This window comes from Dissoconium aciculare (assembly GCF_010015565.1).
Source record: "Dissoconium aciculare CBS 342.82 unplaced genomic scaffold K489scaffold_13, whole genome shotgun sequence".
In the NCBI taxonomy this organism is placed as follows: domain Eukaryota; kingdom Fungi; phylum Ascomycota; class Dothideomycetes; order Mycosphaerellales; family Dissoconiaceae; genus Dissoconium; species Dissoconium aciculare.
This window is the reverse complement of record NW_022984963.1, coordinates 381,834-401,209: the sequence shown is the minus strand read 5'-3', so window position 1 is coordinate 401,209 and position 19,376 is coordinate 381,834. Positions and strand designations below refer to the sequence as shown.

Here is a 19,376-nt window from a genome sequence, read left to right as displayed (position 1 = left end):
CACGCACTCTATGGTATCGTTCTTCATTTTGGCAAACAGGGGCTTTGGATATAAGTACGTGTTCCATGTTTTCTGAGATCTGCACGAATGTAAACCCGGAAGCGTGCACATCACATCGGTTGAATTGACGCCAAGTGGGGCTCGGAAAGCTTCAGGTGACGTTCAGCCGTCAACTACCTGCGCCCGAGCGCGCACAAAAACAGCCACATTGCGCCACGGATCTAACAATTCAGGATCGAATCTACACTCTTCGTCAAAATGTACCGTAGCCGATCAAAGAGTAAGCACTAATGTTGCTGATCCCACATCGGAATGCCTTGCAATCCCGAACTTGTGCATGATCCTCCAGACTCTGAGTGAGGAAGCAGTGTGGCAGCGTACCTCGGCGTTGGCATGAATATTTTCAATTCTTGGCGCAGGTTCAGATGAGAGTGCTTCGTCGACGACTGTACTTGGCCCGTTGATTCATGTAGCGAGAATAGCGCGATGTATCAATGCATCATGTTCCACCGCGAACTCACTGTTTCCACTCGAGTACCATGTCGATCCATCCACCACCTCCATGCTGTGCTTGGCTCGGACCCTGACTGACAAAACCGAATGTTTCGTACCACGGCACTAGGTGCTCATGTGCAATCAGCGCTGCACGATCTGCGAGATCCTGTGAGGCCATACGCTTGAGATATGTCTCAAAAAGCATTGTCGCGAGCCCAAGACGTTGATAAGCTGGAAGAACGGCGAGGCTGTGGATGCAGAGGGTCCGGCCGTGGGGCTCATGGCCTGATGGTGGTGTGACTCCACTCGGCGTCGGCACCGAGGAGCCCTGGCTTGAGGATATTACGGCCGAAGACGGGCGCGGCATTGACATGGCTTGATCAAGGACCACGGAAGCTGTGGAAAGAGTGGATATGACATGCCCAATCAGCTTGGGGTTCTGCGACGTTGCCAAAGATCCGTCCAATGTATCGGTGTCAGATGCTCCGAGGCTGCGTTCCAGGTCTGGCTCAATCTGCGAGGTGTAGAGACCTAGACCGAGCTCGTTGCAGTGGGAGAGGCGGTATTGAATCTGTCCAAGAGGCGAGAGACATGATCAGCAGAGTCCATTAGAAAGTCATAAATCTGAAATCAATGTGATGATGACACAATGCAATATACAGTACACCCTTTTGTAGACAGGCAAGCCACAATGCAGGCGGACATCTTTCTGTTTTCCCGCAATGTCTTTGCAGTTTCGGGCATTTCGTATCACCACGGCAAAACAGAACGAGTATCAATAGGGCAGGATCTCGAAGATCGACGTGGGCGATGGCGTTAGTTCGCGTTGCTACTTCCCATATCATGGAAGAAGTGTCGGAGCTGAAGGGGCGACGTGGGCCCGTGACACCGCTTGACTCAAACCGTCACTCCAACTCACAATTTCCTGCGACGCTTGCTCTGCTGGTGGAAAGGCAGCATGCTCAAGCATAGTACAGCTCTCCACATCTGCTACCGTCAAAGTCTGTATGAAGGGACGCAATGAGTATGTCCGGCTCTGGCGAGAAGCAGCATTGTCACCCTGTAGGGTGTGAGTTGGGTCGGTTTCGGAGGATACTGTGCTCAGAGTCATTATGACGTGTGATCTTTCTCCAGCGGCTTATTCTTTTTCTTCTTCGATCTGACAGGCGCTGGAGCGTCAATCGGTGCCTTGACGTTGTAACCTTGAGATATTCAATTCGACTATGGACCCAATCGCTGTCGGTCTACCCTCAGAGGTTGCTATGCCGAGGTTTTCGCTCCGAGGAACTTTGAGGTACTGTCGTAGGTTGATCCAGACCTGGCTAGAATAGTGGACTGTCACGAGCACGGGCAAGCGTATGTCCGGCAGTCAGGGCAATGTATCTTGCAGGAAATACCTCGAGCTGCATAACAGCTGACATCGATTGCACTTCGAATCTTCAATGGGCTAGATGATTTACTAGGTGGAGTGACCAAGCCTCCAGTGGACGTGGCTGCTGATACAGTTGAACGCCGTTCGCTTAACGTCATCACCTTACCTTGGTTGTTGCGCGAGTCATGTCGTTGGATTCGTTGACCGTCCTCGGCAGGGACAAGTGCAGGCTAGTTATGATTTGCTTTAGACAGTGCACAAACGACGAGCGTCCCGACACGTCACATCCTGCCCAAAGTAGAATGAGAAATGGAATTAATGCAGGTCACGAGCCATGTCATGTTGGATGGCCAGGCGAGCAGACCCGTCAGAGCGGTATGCTGTCCTCACATGGCGGATAGGCACACATTTCCGGAATTTCGGCGCCCTTTCCGCCTCAATCAACTGATAACTACTAGGTAACCTTGGAAGTCGCTCCACATGTCGGCCGCGTGGTTAATGTCCCGGGGCGTGGATTTTCTTCCCTGGGCGGGGTTTGCGCACATCGCACCGACATGACAGTAACGCGACCATGTGGGCAACCCAAGTTGTGAACAATCCTGAGAGTGCGCCGGTAATTCGTAGGCTTGAATACATATGTATCGATCATGAAGATGGCGACTTCCGCATGCGAGGCGTTGAAGAGCGCTTTGTCAAGCTTCCTATTGATGCGAACTTCTAACCAACTTTTCAAGCTGCCGGACGCTCCCTCACTTTCTATCGGAATGCCTCGTGGACACCGTCCACTTCAGCTGTATTCTCTGATTTCTGGCCAAGGTCCACTCTGAGTCGATAGGCCGTCATTTGCGATGATCATTAGCGGTTCGACAGCTGCGAACTGGGTAGGAGTGGACGTTGTGCAAAGCACTTACGCACATATCGAAGCACGGTCCAGTACAGCAAGTGATGGGTCCGTGGCTTTCTGATCATCGCCCACAGTGCCCTGCACTTGTGCTTGTTCATGAACGATGGCAGGTTGTGCCGAGTTCGAAATCAAAATCGTTTCTTCGTCGCTAGGCGGGTGCGAGGTGCCCGAGACAGTGGAGTTGGTTGAGGTCCGCGCACGCATAGCGCAAACTTGAAATGTATGGCAAGGAGAGAAGCTAGTACACATCAAGGCACTGACATGGGTCAGTGGTGGAGCGTTCCGTTGGGCTCGACACTGTTGTGACGTGAGTCACCTCGGCCATGTTCCCTTAAGTGCGGCGACGGAATAGGGATGACGCACATTGGTCGATGTGTCTCACACAGAGATCTTTGTCCCATAGACGATACCTCACAGGCACCAGGCGCTTCGCCGAGTTTTGAAGGAAGTCATCTTGCATGACTCGAAATGTGATTTCTCGATGAAAGCATGGTTATATAGGTAAGACAATACATATACCGTCTCTGGGCATACCGTCTCTCCCTCGCCGGCTTTGAGCGTGTGCACAGAGTTCAGGACAGATTCATTGCCGCAGAGCACGTGTCACGATTCCATCATCCCAAGGTTACCATCGACACCGATGCATAAACGTGCATGGCCTAATCGAAGTCGTCGTGCGAGGAGAAGCGTCCAACCGGAATGTTGTTTCCGATGCGCATCGTTACTGGGCATGGACGGCCGCACGGCCTCCGAAGCTGATCAGGATTGTACTCCCGGCGGCTTGCGACGTTACAATGCCGGATGCTTGATCCTGATTTCGGCGGCCTGTCAATGTGGAAGCGTGAAAATACGGTATTGACCGCTGGCCGCCGGCCATCGAGTCCATGCGAAATACATGCAGTCGCGAGATTACTGGTTCCGTTCATGACCGCACGAGCGCGGATGTCAGCATGGTCAATGCAGCAACAACAGGGACAATAGCTTGACTTACGGTCACCGCCACACTTCGTCCGCTGTACGTGTGATCATTCCGTTGTCCTCCCAGAAGGAGAAGTAGCACGATTCTGTGTTAGCCTAAGATGTGACGATCCAAAAACGTGCAGGTGCTGCCCTGCTGCGACGACTAAAAGCTGCCCGTGTCCCCGCTACGCCGTCTCGTCCTTAGCCGCATGAATAGCCCGAATTCAGCACACGGCTGCTCCCGAATGACGAGCTCAAAGTTGAAAGCTGGAGGTGTCCTTGTTTGTCCTCTACAGCAATGCTTTTCCGATATTGAATGACATTCAAAAGAGACAGCATTGCGAAGAGCCAGTTGTTCCCCATTCGAGCAGAAATCTGCCCAGCTCTTGATGGTTGGACAATGTTTACAGCTTCTGCAAACAAAGAGAAGAATCCTGTTTCCTGGTGAGGAAGGAGGTTCGCGCTACTACTACATTTTGGGGGAGTTGCTAGGCGCCAAATAACTTTTCTGCTGTCAAGCCTCATCAGGAACAAATTTCGATATCGGCAGCTGCTTAGGTTCGATGCTGCATGCGCCTCATGTATCCAATGCACGACCGCAGAAAGCGGAAATGCCTAAGTCATGGATGCATTGGCTTCGGATAATTCTTCATCTTCCAAGGTTCACGTTATACCTTTCCAATGCGTGGCGTGTCGATGGTCGAGACAAGTCGACTTAGCTCAATGCTGGGTCTCATCACTTCGCATCTCGGCGGTGTGAGCAGCATCTTCTAGCGTGCGCGAAGTGCTTCCATTGACCATCTCCCTCGAAATGTATGCTCATGCACTTCTCTTTAGACTTCATACCTACCTAGGTAGTGCAGACCTCATATTGCAGCCCAGTACCCAACCCGGCGTTGGCTCCGGCCTATGACAAATGTCACAGCCTGTCGAGCCACAGGCCCGCCAGAAGCGAAGTATGTTAGCGATATACGAAGTTAAAGAGTGATGGTGACGCTTACCCCCACGATGTGCATGTACTTTGGGGCCAAGTCTGAGACGTCAAGCCCATTTTGACGGGCGATATGCATGCATGCTGAGAAATCTGCAGGTGCCGCCCCGGGTTGTGACTTTTGCACAGTACAGTACGCCGATGGGGGACGGGAAATCTAAGGCCGACTGCCATGCGGCGCGATAATGTCCTCAAGTGGTACGAGGCAGCATACGGCACAGTACATTAGGATCTCCCTCCTAGATCCCTCTTCGCCGGCCATTTTTCTTGCCCTTCCTTAGAATCGATATTCCCTCATGCTAGCTCCCATCAACTTTGCCTCCCTGACACACAGAGCGAAAATCATACTGTGGTAGGTGGAGCAAGTCTTTCGTCGGCATTGTGCATGACGATGACGGATATACAAGGGGTATGATGAATGGGCAGGGTCAGACGAGACGGGAACTACCTAGAATTTAACTGCTGTGCTGTAGTGAATGATAATCCGGGGTCAGACAAGGCCCAAAATTGGGTTTGGATGGCGGCCACGATGCTCTAGCGCGTGCCGGCGGCGTCGTGTGTCCAAGTGCAAATCGATGACTTCGACAGCGCTGGGCAATGTGCCCGTTGGACGACATTCTCGACGTGCCCAAATGGTTGGCGATGAATCACATCGCTATAACCGACATCGACTATGGAGCATACCTACCTGTGCTATACCGGGGTCAACTTCTGCGGCAGGCAGCTATCGGCATTTGCAATGGAGCATCTTCGGCGGGCGCATGTCACCGTCCCATCCATCACGAGCTGTACATGTTGGCAGCAATGCAGATGTTGTGGTGGCCGACCAAATTTCCCCATTCATCTAGCTACAGCAACGCCCTCGTTCGTGACGATCCATGATGATGATGATGATCGATGATGATGACTACCCACGCTCTTTGCATCCTTCTCCAGAATGATGCTCGCCGCCGGCATACAGTAGCGCGTACATCAGCCCCAAGCCGACCTACCTGGGCATGTAGTGCATGCGCATGCGGGCAAAGATTCCATTCTCCCATTTCGAGACCCACCACCCATAAGTCAGACCCGCCGTATATCGAACAAAACGTGGCAGGTGTCGTTTATGTACCACACCGACTGCTGGAAACCCGCCTGCATCCTCCCATTGATGCCAATTTCACCTCCTTCTCTTCCACTACCACTAACATCACAGGGCGAGCGCAGGGACAACAACAACCACGACCAGATCCATCCATACATATCCATCTCTAAATTTGCGAGTGACCTCAACGAGTTGGTTGTTTTTGAACGCGACATCTGCATTAGTTGACCCGCCTCTATGCAGGCTGATGGTCATCATTGCTTGTTGTTGCTATCACTTGAAGATTTCGAATCACCCGTCACGGCCACGCTACATTAACCACGTAACCTGTGAACTTCCAACGATTTTCATCCACGTGCTGACGATAGCACGATTCCTTCGGCAGAATCGCCCATCCATTGTCATATCTCCCTTCCTCTCTCATACATACACACACACGCGGGCGCGGGCGCACACGCACACACAAGAGCATCCACCCGTTTCGAAGCAGCATTATATGCGCCCACGCACATGTCACGCGCTACCACGCTCCCTCCGAAACTTATTCCAGGATACACCATCTTCTTTAGTCTCTCCACTATTTACTCGCCGCGTCGGTCTCACCCGAGCTCTGTGGAACTATAAACGCTGCTTGAGCGCTCTCTTGCGGAAGGCACTGAAGTCGTCCTCGGCCGGAGTCTTACACAGACACAAATCCGCATCGGCTACTGCTATCCTGATTGTTCACACTCCTTCCCGGCGGCGCGATTTCACTTGCCAACACCGATCCTCCAGACATTCCTGCCACCTCCAGAGCATTTGAACTTCATGTCTTGCTGAGCCGGAGCCTTTGCCCATAACCGTTCAAAAGCGTTCCGGAAGAAAGAAATAGGCAGACACTATTCACTCTACATGCAGGAAATTTCACGACGGTGCTGAATCCGTCATCCCAAGTACCCCCAACACACCCACACCAACGATACATTCACAAACATGTAAGCAGTATTAGAATCGGCATTTCTCAACCATATCTGCTCCCATGATGAGCCACTGCGGGCGTGAGAGAATTGTGTCACAAGTTTTGTCTGACATGATATATTATTCACAGGCCTCGTGTAACTATATCGACGATCGCTGGAACGCAAGCAAGGAACGATGGCGAAATACTCAACTTTGACCTTCCATCGGGTATGACGGTGGGAGCTCTCAAAGAGATGATTCAGTCCGAGACTGGAGTCCAGGCCGCTGCCCAACATCTTTACTTCAACAATCGGCCAATGCGGGACAACAATCAAACTCTCGAATCAAATGGCATCAAGGACGGCGACATGATCGCAATGGTTCTGCGGAACAATCAAACTCAAGCGCAACAAAGCAGTCAAGGGTTCATGGATCGTCGTGCACCTTCTGCAGAAGCTCAGCATATAGAATCGACTCGACAACGCTTGATCAACAATCCACAGGCGATGGCGCAGCTTCAGGAACAACAGCCAGCGCTATCCAGCGTCATACATGATCCTGAACGCTTTCAAGCCATTTGGCAGGAGATGGTCAACCATGACAGACAGCGAGAAGGCGAGCGACTAGACGAGATTGACCTCCTCAACGAGGATTTCATGAACGTTGACAATCAGAGAAAAATCGAAGAAATGATCCGGCAGCAACAAGTGATGGAAAATTTGCAGTTTGCCTATACGCATAGTCCGGAGGGTGAGTGATGCTGTTTCGCTGATGAAATCAACGCTGCTGACGAGAATCCAGTCTTTGCTCGGGTCACTATGTTGTACATTCCTGTCACTGTCAATAACTACCCAGTGAAGGCCTTTGTCGATTCCGGTGCACAGACGACTATCATGTCACCATCATGTGCGGAAACATGTGGCATCATGCGGCTCATCGACCGACGTTACTCTGGCATCGCCAAGGGAGTCGGTACAGCTCAAATACTTGGAAGAGTTCACGCCGCCGACATTACCATAGGCACATCGTCCATGTCCTGCTCATTTACCGTCATGGAAGGCAAGGACGTCGACCTGCTTTTAGGCCTGGATATGCTCAAGCGATTTCAAGCTCTTATCGACCTGCGGCGCAACGTACTCGTCTTTGGCGACAATAACGAAGTCAGCTTTCTTCCAGAGTCGGAGATTCCACGACGGTTTGAAGACGCCGAGCCCACTGTGGCGGGACCCGGCGGAACGGAGATTGGTGCAACCACTGGCACTGTCAAACCAGCGGGCTCATCACAAGCAGCAGCAGCAGCATCAGCTGCCGCAGCGAGTACGCAGAACCACAGCGGACCAAGCACTGGCAAGACGAGCTCTGGTCTATCACCAGCATCGATAACAACATCGCGGCCATCGAACCCTGCCACTGCTCCACCCGTCCCTGAGCTGTCATCTGCAGCATCACAAAACTCTTCCAAATATCCCAGCGAGGCCATAGCTCAGCTTACCGCATTGGGCTTCACCGAGGCACAAGCGATACAGGCGCTTGACGCGTGTGATGGAAATGTCGAGTATGCGGCCGGGCTTTTGTTTGGAAGCTGATAGCTGGAGCTTCTTGTCTCAACACAAGGAGCTACGCGGTAGAAATAATTGAAACCGTGGAACGGGCAACCCCACCTGTTCAACGAACGTCACGGCTCTTAAATTGCGTCTTCAGTCGCGATTGCATTTTATCAAGCGAGCGGATCGGAGGCGCAAGAGTGGCACTTTGTTATTCATTGTGATACCTTTACTGTTTCAGCAAGCAGATTCCGAACCAAGTGGAATCTTTTCTTTTTTGAGAATCTGCCAACGGTGGAGAATGTCACATCCGTTTTCATTTCTCGTAGGTGGAGTTTCGGACACAGAGGCTATCTGCAACGCTTTTACTTGTGTTTTGAAGTGTCACTTCCAGCTTATGCTGACATGATTATCTCGTCACTGTAATAAACTCGGTGTCGTTCAAAAATTGCTTCTGACGAGCGCCCGTTTCACGTGCCTGCACTTCAACACTAACAACTTTTTATGCATCTGACTTTCACATGCTGATTTACACGGCGGAACATGATCTCTCTACCTACAAAACTCCCCTAATAAGGACTTCAGGGCTGTCTTCCTCGGTGAGACTGGACTCCATAATCCAGTCCCTTGTGATCGTACTTTTAATTCCTTTCCTCAAATGTAATCTTCTGCGATGAGTTATTGACAATCCTGTTCTAATGTTTCTACTCCTCGCAAGCGCAAATTGCTTCGAATTTGAGAATCTCTTGCTCATGAAGCTATGTGGACGGATGTGTCTTGTCACATGGAAAACTATTGAGGATCAGCGAGCAACCTTTACTGGCTGGCTTCCGGAATAGATCGGTCGAGGCAAAGGGATGTGCCCTTTCAATGATGTTTTTGTCAGCAGAGTCAGGTGGAACGTCGCGGCCCATCTGTTACCGATACCCTCTTGAACCAGCTGCTGCACTGGTTTGTCGAAAATTGCGCCACGAAGTGCTGCCGATCTTCTACCATCGAAACTGCTTCAGTTTTCGTGCAATCATCACCTCGCACAGCCCTACGGTCGACCATCGTCACATTGAGCAATGGTTGTCGACAGTAATCGTGGCAGCCAACATCAACGCCGTCGAAATTGTTTACGAGCTACATTGTTCTCGAGAAGTTATATGTTTCAAATCTTGGTCACGCCGTGGGAACCACGGCGTGACCACAGGAAACTTCCAATGCTTGTCGGATATCAAAAAGCTCGAGAAGCACCCCAGATGTCGGAAAATAGAGCGTGTAGTGCAACGCAGTCTCGACGTGATCACATCACGGCCTGAAGCAAGCTTTGTTTCTGCCTTGAAAGCATTGGAAAGCGATCCCAGTAGAAGCCGCCGAGGGGAAGTCTAATGCACGCATTGCATCCCCTTGTCGAATGGGAGCTGAACAGTGGGAAGAGCGACAACGCCACTTAGGTTGATCGCAGGGGAGCACGCAAGTTATCAACATTCATAGCAGCATCTGTATACTAGCAAAGAGACATAATCTACTCGGATGTGCAGAAGAAGACCTTTCATCAGGAACGCCCGGTGCTATCCGTATGTCGGTGTCTTGCTATATTGCAAAGAGTGAATGAAGTAATGTGCTGCTGTTGCTGTGGGAGCCTGAGTGGGAGAATATTAGGGTTGTCAAGTCCCAGGAGAAGGCGTCGCCGCTTGCAACCTAGGAAGGCAACTGCCACAAGCAAGATCCCAAATCATCACTTGCATCCATACCTAGGTATATATCTACCTTGGTATTTATCTAGCAGATAGCTGCTGTACATTACGGACTGAGCTATGCGCTGTGCAGCTTTGATGCATGACCACGTGGTTCGGAACGATAAGAACACAAGTCCATTTGGCCGGCACCGGCCTGCCTGACCGGTTACGTGCAAGCCGCGCACAACAAGCTGTGAACGGATCGAAGCAAAGGCTTCGCATGTTCCCTTCGAAACCATATGGCGAAAAGCCTTCTTGCACTGAAAAATCTCCCGAAACGCAATGGACTCCACGCCAGTCCCTCGTGCTGGCCGCTTGTGGACCAGCAAGGCAGATTTCTTTCGACCCTTTCGAACTGCCGCAACACTCGTTCAGAGCGAGAGAAACACTGCCAATGAGGATGAAAATGCAAATTCAATATATTTCGATCCGACGCACCGTTCGACTGAGATGATTCAACAGGAACGTGAGCCTGACCTGCGCGATCTCAATGCGGCTCTTGCTGCGCTCATCGATGTCTTTCCAGCGATCCAACCGGATGTATTTCGTGAGATGTTGACTAACGTGAGCGCAGAGAGTCGCCTGGAGGTAGTCACTGAACATCTGCTGCAACGAGAGGCAAAGTGGGTTCGAGGACGGTTCCGTACGCCTAGCCTCGGGGCTATCTCACGGAGCAGTGACCGTTCGAGCAAGGGGAACACTGCAAGTACCACTGAACCGAACTCAGTAGTTGAGAAAATGCTTAGCAGCGACGATCATTTTCGGAGCGAGGCTTATCGTAAAGCTGTCAAACAAGTCTTCTACCAGGAATTCCGTTCCCTGAGTCATTCTACAATCAAAGGCGTTCTTGCCGAGCAGAATTTCTCGTACAAACTGGCACGACCGATTCTTCATCAATTAGCGACACGAGGATGGCGGTTCTCGATCCCGTATTTCTGGTCTCGCCCTGCGACTGCGCCTACCCCGACACTCGGTCAGCCTCCTTGCGTGGTCTGGCTGGAAGATACAAGAGTCGAGGGCAAACAGATTCCTCATCTCAAGCGAACAGGGAGCGTCGAATTAGATCTGGAATTGTACGAAATGTTTGTCGCCGCCCCGATTGCCAAATACCGGCAAGAAGTTATTGCCGCCAACTTTATGGCGGCTAGTCAAATTAACGAGGCAGAAGCAACCGAGGTAGGAGCACTGTTTGATTGCGAATGTTGTTATGGCTCGTATGCTTTCGAGGAAATTGCATCATGTACCGAGGAAAGCCACCTGCTTTGTCACGAATGTGTTCGTCGCACTGTCAACGAGGCACTGTATGGCCAAGGCTGGTCACGCACAGCCGATCTTCACCGTGCGACTGTTCGGTGCTTCGCTTCCACATCACAAGACTGCGGCGGATACCTTAGTCCAGATGCCGTACGTAGGGCGCTCAACGATGATGGCAGCGGAACCCATGAGCAGGATGAGTTGTGGACGATATTTCAGAACAGACTTTACGCCGATGTGCTGGTGCGGAGCCACCTCACACTCCAGCGCTGCCCGTGCTGCGATTATGCGGAAGTCGACGAGACACCGGTATTCAAGCTTCGGCATCCTCTAGAAATCTGGCACTACATCGGCACAAGAACCACTACTGCCTTCCAGCTCACCTTTCTCTGCGGCCTTGTTGCCACTTCCGTGTTTGCAAACGTACTCTTCGGTTTGCTCGCCGGCATCTATCTACTCTTCTCTCTTTTGCCTGGATCGAGCCGTGTGCTACACGGTGTCTTAACACGAATCTATAGGCGTCGGCGCAGCAATCGTTTCAGATGCAAGAACCCGACCTGCCTCAAGATAACCTGCATGCGCTGCAACGCCATTTTTCGCGACCCTCACACCTGTTTCGAGTCCGAGAAAACATCTCTACGCACAGCAATCGAGACCTCTGCCACCGCTGCCATCAAACGCACCTGTCCTCGATGCCTACTCAGCTTTATCAAAGAAAGCGGTTGCAATAAATTGGTCTGCAATTGTGGCTACACAATGTGCTACATCTGTCGACAGGAGATTACAGCGCAAGAGGGCTACGGGCACTTTTGCCAGCATTTTCGCCCTGCAGGTGGACGCTGCACCGAGTGTTTCCGATGCGATTTGTATGGCGATGAGGATGAGGAGAAGAGTATCCGTGCAGCGGTCGAGGAGGCGGAGAAGGCCTGGCGAGCAAAGGATAGCGGTGGTATTGAGAGGAACTCCCCGACCTCTGCTCCTACTGCTGACGAGGAGGCCACAAGGCGGATGTTGGAGGACGTCGCTGGTGGAAAGAAGAGCGTGAAATGGTTGGTGGAGCAATGGATAGATGCCCTCGTCGAGGCCTGTTTCACTTGGGACATCACCCCTGCCGCCTCTTCTGACAGTGTAGAGTGATCGACTCGTGTGCTCGACTCGCTGAATACTTTCATGAAGCATCGAAGAGGTGCACATTAGGCAACGTTAATCAAAGGCTAGAATCCTTCGCCCGTGCCAGGCATGCATAACTCGTACCTGTGGCGTTATCGAGCTGTGGAGCTTCGAAATGATTTCTGTCGAGTCAGAATGCCATAGACGATAGTTTATTCTGCTCATGCTGCCGATGACGAGCTTTTTTTGAGCTATTCAGCTGGAGCTGATTCCGTCGCAGGCTGATTACCAAGTATCACCACATCAGCCATAACGGCAACCTCATCGTCCGCTTCTGCCCACCCATATTCGTCGATCTCATCATCATCCGAATCAGCGACTTCATCGTAAGGGCGCTTCAGACCATTCTTGACTGGGCTTGACGAAGAAGGGGCAGTCGGCTTATTGGAGTGGACATCGTTCGTTCCCTGTTCGTCACCCAATGGATGACGAAGCTGCCCACCATCAAGGACTTCGAATCGAGTGACAATCCCTGTATGACCAACCGGATCCATCGGCTGGAGATTCTTGCCTTGCAACTTCTGCACTCCGATAAATCGACCTGCAAAATCGCGGAACAACACAACGCGATTCCACACTCCAGTCTCCCACTCGGCACCTCCGATACCGGGCGCAATCGCGGCTCCTTTGCCACTGTCAGTCCTGCTGCGCGGACTACAACCAGTTGTCACGATGACGGCCATGCCATGGAGGGCGGCGAGTTTTGTGAGGCCTGAGATCAAAGAACCAAGGACCGCATAACGTCGACTGGCCTTCCATTTCTGCGATTCAGTTCGCGTGCTCGAGAGGTATGGTAGACGTGGGTAGTCTTGGTCAACAATAAGATTCAGGCTGTCGATGACCAGCAGCTTTGTCTTGGCCGGTGGAAATGACGGAGGTGGATGAAGCACAAGCGTCACCAGATGTGAGAGTGTATGTAGGATTACTCTTTGTAGTGAGTTTTTCGACGAGGATGCTGACGATTCGCCATCACGGTGACTCGATCCAGCAGTGACTTCTCGCGCAAGTGCGTCAACATTCGGCGAAGTAAAGGGTTTTGAGGCATCTGTAGACTGGCTTAGCAGTAATTCACAAACTCCAATGAACGGGAAATCTCAAGAGGTCAGGCATGAATGAAAGGACATAATTACCCAACCATACGACATTGCCTGCACTTTTCAAAGTCTCCCGAGCTACCTGCAGTCTATATACCACCAGAGATCAACAACGCGGCCCTCGAGAGAACGCTTGTTCTGTGAGGGAGAGAGACTCACGCCAGGAGAGTTTTTCCCGTGCCACTCGGGCCCCATATCTCAGTGACCTTCCCACGATCGATTCCTACCGACGAGGAACTGTCGTATCCTGCGAAAATCCGATCGAGACGGGCAAGGCCAGTACGAATTACGATTCGGTCGTCTTTTTGCAAGTCTAGAAGTGCTTCTGACGCGCTTTGTGTTGGCAGGCGATCTAAGCCAGCAAATCAGAATTCACTGTATCGGTTACAATGTTTGACGATATCGACGACCTACGAGACGATGATGGCACCGCAGCATTGGTCATGATGTTTTCAAGTATGTACAAGGCGCTGTTCGAGCCTCCATTTCATGCGATTTCAACTTGCTTAGCAGGTCTTCATGATGCATTGGGGCTTGGTGCGAAACATGTAAATGGTGGCTTCTTGTTGTGGAATCTCGATGTGGGACAACTTTTATTTATTGCTGCAAGGGCCTGTTGCTTCCGCCAACAACGGGGCTCAATCCTCTGTTGGAATTCGGCTCATGATCATATCACCACTTTCATCAACAGGAAAGCCTTACATCCATATGACAAGACAGATTAAACAATAGAACATGTCATAAAGTGATCAACAGGTTTTTATGTTGTACCGGATGCGGGATCACGGGCTCATTTGAACACCTGACAGCGCGCGGGTTCGTGCACGCGTTCCTTCCACTTCGCGACAGCCGACAGCCATCAAATTGACATTGGAGACCGCCCAAGCTCTACACGCCCGGTTGAACGATTGTACGCTGCTACGAATTATGAATCTGCGGCCATGAACAATCATTTTCCGCATCACCGCGACTAATATCCCTGCTGATCCGAACCTACTCAACATGGCGGATCTTGCCCCGGTCCCCAAGAGGCGCAAACTCTCCAACGAGCATGATGCGCCAAATCTGGACACCACAACAACGCCAACCTTCCATCATGTCGTTCCGGTAGTGATGGTATCTCCAAGCGCGGGAAATGCGACATTACCTGCCACGAAACCCATGAGCGAAGCCCAACGGGCGTGGCTGGCGGCGAAAAGTAAGAGCAAGGGTTACGCGAAACGAATCAATCCCAGTGCGACCGCGTCAATAGTCACCGGTGGACTATCGCCTGGAGCAAAAATTACGGTGGCCCACACTCAGAGTCCTCGGAAGCAACTTGATCCGTTGAAGAATCAACGCGGACAACAGCAGCAGCCAAGAAAGCCGAATGCGATCGAGGTCAAGAGCTTCTTTAAACAATTCCATGCACCACTCCCGGCGACCGCAGCTGCCAACGAAGGGGAAGGAGATGAGATACAGGTGGCGCCACGTGCAACGGGCAAGACGCCCGTACCGAAAGCGAGGAAGAATGCGCATGGAATCAAGATCACCAAAACGCTGGCCGAGGGAGTCGAGCACATTCCAACAAACGCGCACGATGGCATCGTCATTGGGAACGGTGAAGACGAGTTGAATGGACCTACAACATCGGCATCGCGGACTTCTTCTCAGCAAATGCGTCCGGTGCTGCCGCTGCCGCAATCTCATCTACTTACGCCCACGAAAGCTTCGAAGAAGCAGTTGGATCGACGGAAAACCCCCCAGTCCAAGGCCAAGGGTGTTAAGCTCGGGGTCGCAGGGAACGATGTGGCCATGATGGATATCGATGGGAGACGAGGAGCCAACACACCAATACCAATTTCGTTACCAAAGCCTAAGCCGATTGTACACCGAACGTGGCCGGTCTTCATTTTTGAGGGTCGACATGTCGGATCCATACAACAAATTTTAATGCAACGTCTCGCCCGGAAGCGGCCAATGCGATTGGTAGGCATGAAAGACGAGTATGCCAAGGTGTCCAGATTGGTTGAACAAACTGTGACGGCTGGCGAGAGCAATAGCATGCTACTGATTGGCGCTCGAGGGAGCGGCAAGTCTGCTATGGTCAACCAAGCCATCCGCGAGCAGAATGCTCAACACAGAGATGACTTTCACGTTGTCCGACTCAGTGGATTCATACATACCGACGACAAAATTGCGCTACGGGAGATCTGGCGGCAGCTTGGGCGTGAAATGGAGCTTGACGAAGATGAAGGAGCGGCAAAGAATTATGCCGACACGTTAACGACATTGCTAGCTCTGCTTTCCCATCCGGCCGAAACGGGACAGGTTGCGCAACCTGGGCACATCACCAAAAGTGTGATCTTTGTCATCGATGAATTCGATCTTTTCGCCGGTCATCCGCGCCAGACACTATTGTACAACCTCTTCGACATTGCACAGAGTCGCAAAGCACCCATTGCTGTTCTCGGACTGACCACTCGAATCGATGCAGTCGAAGGCCTCGAAAAAAGAGTAAAGAGTCGATTTAGTCATCGATATGTTCACCTAGGCCTGGCGAAGAGCTTCGGAGCATTTGAAGAGATGTGCCAGTCGGCATTATCCATTTTTGAGGAAGAGCTCGACGCCGACGAAAAGCAGCAGCTGGGGGTGTTGTCGGAAGAATCTGAAAATACGCTCGAGGCTGCCCTCGGACCGCTGACAGGGTCGTCTTCTGTTGTTCAGAATTGGAACAGCCTCACCGAAGAGATCATCGCTTCCACTGCTGTTGCGCATTACCTCCGACGACTTTACTACACTACCAAGTCTCTCCCAGACTTTCTTTCCACAATGCTTCCTATCGTTGCGACGCTACCCTTTTCGATGTCGGAAACCACCTCGACGCAGATACTCGCCCACATCACCGCCGAATTTGAAGCGCAATCAGTCGAACCCGCCGACTCCAAACTATCACTCCTGCCTTCCTTGAGTACTCTTCAACTCGCCCTTCTCATCTGTGCTGCACGTCTCAACGCTATCTACAGTACAGAAATCATCTCTTTTATCCTCGCCTACGAAGAATACAAAGGCATAGCTTCGAAAGCGCGCCTTCAAGCTTCAGCCGCAGGAGCGATTGCACAGGGCGCTGGCGCCCGCATTTGGAGCAAAGATGTCGCACGTGGAGCTTGGGAGACGCTGATCCGGTATGGACTTATCATGGAGGATGGTCGTGTCGCAAGTGGCAGTGGAAGGGTTGACGTCGGCTTGGAGGAGATTGGTAGTAGTCGTGCTGACTTGGGCAGCTGGGCGAGATGGTGCAAGGAGATCTAGCGTCTTCACGTAAAGTAACGATACCATGTGGCCTCCTCTATCATCCTAAACTGCATTCATGAGCGCTATGAATTTCCATGCTGATCTTTTCCACTCATGGTGTCATGGGACACTATCTTGTCAAATTCTTAGCGATATATACCGCAAAAATTCTCCCTCTCTCACTACCGTAACCACGAAGATTCAATCTTCGGAACCGGCTCGTGATACCATACCAAACGATGCGCCAAACTGCTTGGCAGCATTGGGATCACGTGATCGGCCTGCTGGCGCAACGGTAGCGCGTTCGACTCCAGATCGAAAGGTTATCCGTTCAAATCGGGTGCGGGTCAAATCTTTTTGATTTTTGGGGGGTTTCTGCGGATTCCGGAGAGGTCGATGAGCCGCGCATGACGTTGTGTTTTGCTTGGAGACCAGGCGATGATTCGACGATGTTTGGGTGGTCAGTGTGGTGAGATTAAATAAATGGCTACATGAATGAATGGCGTGGCTCTGGCGATATGAGCTGAAGCGTCGACTCTGGTGATCTATCTGTGGTATTATCGAAGGAGGGGATAAAAGACGCGCTGCCTTCATTGTTGCTTTTTCTGCAAAGGCGCTGAAGACGAATTCCCGATGGTCTTGTTCAGTCGCAGGAACATATCGAGTCCCATGAGAACGGCTGGAAGAGACGTATCAGCATTGACTGCTCCAAGACCGATGTCAGGACTGTCTTACCCAATGCAAGGTATGGGATGTAAAGCTTGCCGAGCTCGACCTTCTCGCTGTTGCTGTAACCACTCCAGGAGAGATATTCTGCAATGCACGTCGCCGTGGTGAGAGCAGTCTGAACGGAGTAGACAAGTAGATGGATTGGGACTTTAGGATCGTCTATTCGAGAACAGTTAGACTTGGGTCGTTGTGGCACAGGATAAGGCAGTGATAAGGTACCTCGCAAGAGCGCTCCAATGGCCCAGAGGCTCAATGGGACGTGATAGAGAAACTCCATCCAGATGTACATGTCAAACCATGCGGGCGGTGCGATGAAGAATTGATCGCGGAAGGTTGTGATGTAGAATTTCCGCAGCTCGGTGATGAATGTTGGTCGGATCGAGTCAGGATATAGAGGTGCGAGATCGACGCCTGGGAAGAAGATCAGCACAGTGCTTTTATCACTCTAAACAAGGTCTTTGTTGAAAACTCACAAAACATCACAGGTATGTGAATGAGGAAGAAGACCAGATACGCCAAATCGCGTTTTCGTGAGAATATCGATGTCATGATTGAGTGCTGTCGTCGGGTGTCGTTGCGCGAGTACTTGTGGTGAAAGAATTATGTCTTCGTTCTTTGATATCAAACACAGGTAACGAGGTCGTACGTTGCATCGCCCCCTTTACACACGTGCCTGGTGACTACTCAGGCGTGTGACTCCGTGTTCTCCGAGGCATAATTTCAGGCACGCAGAACTCCTCTCGACTTCCCTCCCTCCCGATTACTACTACTTTTAATCAATCACCAGACGGGTAAACACAGATTTGTCTTCAAAATGGGCGTTTTTGGAATTGTAAAAAATTCCGAACATGTGCTACCTAGTTACTGTCGTCTCAGATTTGTCGTGAATATGCTTGTACTGTACAAGGTTCGTCTATGTAATACATCCCGTGCACAAATATGATCTCGCATCCAGACCGTTTCCGGAATCTGGATGTGACCATGATTCTCTCCTCTGACTCGAGTCTTGACCGACCAGCTCTACCTTTTTGAGAATGGAGCTCTTGCAGCGCACACATATCAAACTTTGGTGCTGACGGGATCGTCGGTCGTCCCTGACCGGGTGCATATCCTTGGTGACGCCTTCTTCTCCGGATCTCGTCTCTGGAAGCTCTCGTCTAGAGCGCCCGTGAAATGATCGCCGCAAGGTCTTTGCCTACCACTGGTCGACCTGCAAGTTTCCCGCCCGAGCCGGTCAGGACCTTCATCACGATGCCAAGATTGCGACTCTTTGCGTCCAAAGAAGTTATCGCCTGCTCGACTGCCTCCTTCATTTCCGCCTCCGAGACGGTGTCCACATTGCTAGCATACTCTTGAAGCACTGTGGCCTGGGCATCTTCTTGCTGGGACAAATCTTCTCGGCCTGCGGCTTTGAATGATTCTCCAGCTTCTTTTGCGGCGGCAATCCGTTTTCTGATAAGTGACAATACTTGTACGTCTGTTTCGATCGCTCTTGAAGTTTTGGCAGCATTGGTGACTTCCGCGAGAAGTGCGCGAATGACACTAAGCCGAGCTGTATCTTTCGCTCTCATGGCAGTCTTGAGATCAGTCCTCAATTGAACAAGCAGAGGTGATGAAGGTGGGTTTGAACTGCTAGCTTCTGCAGCGTAGAACCGACAACGAGCACAATTGTAAACTTTCTGCATTGGACCACTTCGCATCCATACCCGTGAAGGAAAAATCATCCTTGCTTTTGAAGCCATCTCTGGATAATGCAAAATGTCTTGCGCGACTGCGATGAACCACCATCGACGCTCGAAAGATCGTGTCTCGCGGGTTCAAGTGCTTGTGAGTTGAACATTGA

The 19,376-nt window shown here is 51.3% G+C and overlaps 8 protein-coding genes and 1 non-coding gene across 9 annotated transcripts; 4 read left to right on the top strand and 5 right to left on the bottom strand.

Moving 5' to 3' along the window:
* Positions 1-26: 26 nt before the first annotated feature.
* Positions 27-1,944, bottom strand: K489DRAFT_383739 (acyl-CoA N-acyltransferase). The gene is made up of 2 exons (XM_033605687.1): positions 1,415-1,944; positions 27-1,066 (listed from the first exon to the last, which is right to left on the bottom strand). Exons 1-2 carry the CDS (start codon positions 1,604-1,606, stop codon positions 518-520), a joined length of 741 nt encoding a protein of 246 aa, XP_033456551.1. The 5' UTR covers positions 1,607-1,944; the 3' UTR covers positions 27-517.
* Positions 1,945-5,908: 3,964 nt separating this feature from the next.
* On the top strand, positions 5,909-6,792 carry K489DRAFT_68128 (uncharacterized protein). The gene has a single exon (XM_033608833.1). The coding sequence runs from the start codon at positions 6,054-6,056 to the stop codon at positions 6,606-6,608; it is 555 nt and encodes a 184-aa protein (XP_033456550.1). The 5' UTR covers positions 5,909-6,053; the 3' UTR covers positions 6,609-6,792.
* A 3,671-nt stretch (positions 6,793-10,463) lies between these two features.
* K489DRAFT_390682 (uncharacterized protein) lies at positions 10,464-12,404 on the top strand (the record flags this gene model as incomplete). Its single annotated transcript, XM_033606622.1, has 3 exons — positions 10,464-11,510; positions 11,535-12,216; positions 12,337-12,404. The coding sequence occupies 3 exons, from the start codon at positions 10,464-10,466 to the stop codon at positions 12,402-12,404; spliced, it is 1,797 nt and encodes a 598-aa protein (XP_033456549.1).
* A 112-nt stretch (positions 12,405-12,516) lies between these two features.
* On the bottom strand, positions 12,517-14,254 carry K489DRAFT_68057 (P-loop containing nucleoside triphosphate hydrolase protein). The gene is made up of 4 exons (XM_033608831.1): positions 13,946-14,254; positions 13,691-13,883; positions 13,568-13,620; positions 12,517-13,482 (listed from the first exon to the last, which is right to left on the bottom strand). The coding sequence occupies exons 1-4, from the start codon at positions 13,974-13,976 to the stop codon at positions 12,629-12,631; spliced, it is 1,131 nt and encodes a 376-aa protein (XP_033456548.1). The 5' UTR covers positions 13,977-14,254; the 3' UTR covers positions 12,517-12,628.
* K489DRAFT_383728 (uncharacterized protein) lies at positions 14,217-16,956 on the top strand. Its single transcript, XM_033605686.1, has one exon. The coding sequence runs from the start codon at positions 14,534-14,536 to the stop codon at positions 16,820-16,822; it is 2,289 nt and encodes a 762-aa protein (XP_033456547.1). The 5' UTR covers positions 14,217-14,533; the 3' UTR covers positions 16,823-16,956.
* On the bottom strand, positions 16,914-17,561 carry K489DRAFT_68067 (uncharacterized protein). Its single transcript, XM_033608832.1, has 2 exons — positions 17,540-17,561; positions 16,914-17,483 (listed from the first exon to the last, which is right to left on the bottom strand). The coding sequence occupies exon 2, from the start codon at positions 17,396-17,398 to the stop codon at positions 17,006-17,008; it is 393 nt and encodes a 130-aa protein (XP_033456546.1). The 5' UTR covers positions 17,399-17,483; positions 17,540-17,561; the 3' UTR covers positions 16,914-17,005.
* Positions 17,083-17,154, top strand: K489DRAFT_t54. Its single transcript has one exon. It is a non-coding gene; the product is annotated as a tRNA-Trp (tRNA).
* On the bottom strand, positions 17,395-18,082 carry K489DRAFT_412823 (uncharacterized protein; the record flags this gene model as incomplete). The annotated part of the gene is made up of 4 exons (XM_033607971.1): positions 17,395-17,483; positions 17,540-17,692; positions 17,753-17,944; positions 18,007-18,082. The coding sequence occupies 4 exons, from the start codon at positions 18,080-18,082 to the stop codon at positions 17,395-17,397; spliced, it is 510 nt and encodes a 169-aa protein (XP_033456545.1).
* Positions 18,083-18,338: 256 nt separating this feature from the next.
* K489DRAFT_383726 (GatB/YqeY domain-containing protein) lies at positions 18,339-19,365 on the bottom strand. Its single transcript, XM_033605685.1, has one exon. It carries the CDS (start codon positions 19,273-19,275, stop codon positions 18,691-18,693), a length of 585 nt encoding a protein of 194 aa, XP_033456544.1. The 5' UTR covers positions 19,276-19,365; the 3' UTR covers positions 18,339-18,690.
* Between the last annotated feature and the right edge of the window lie 11 nt (positions 19,366-19,376).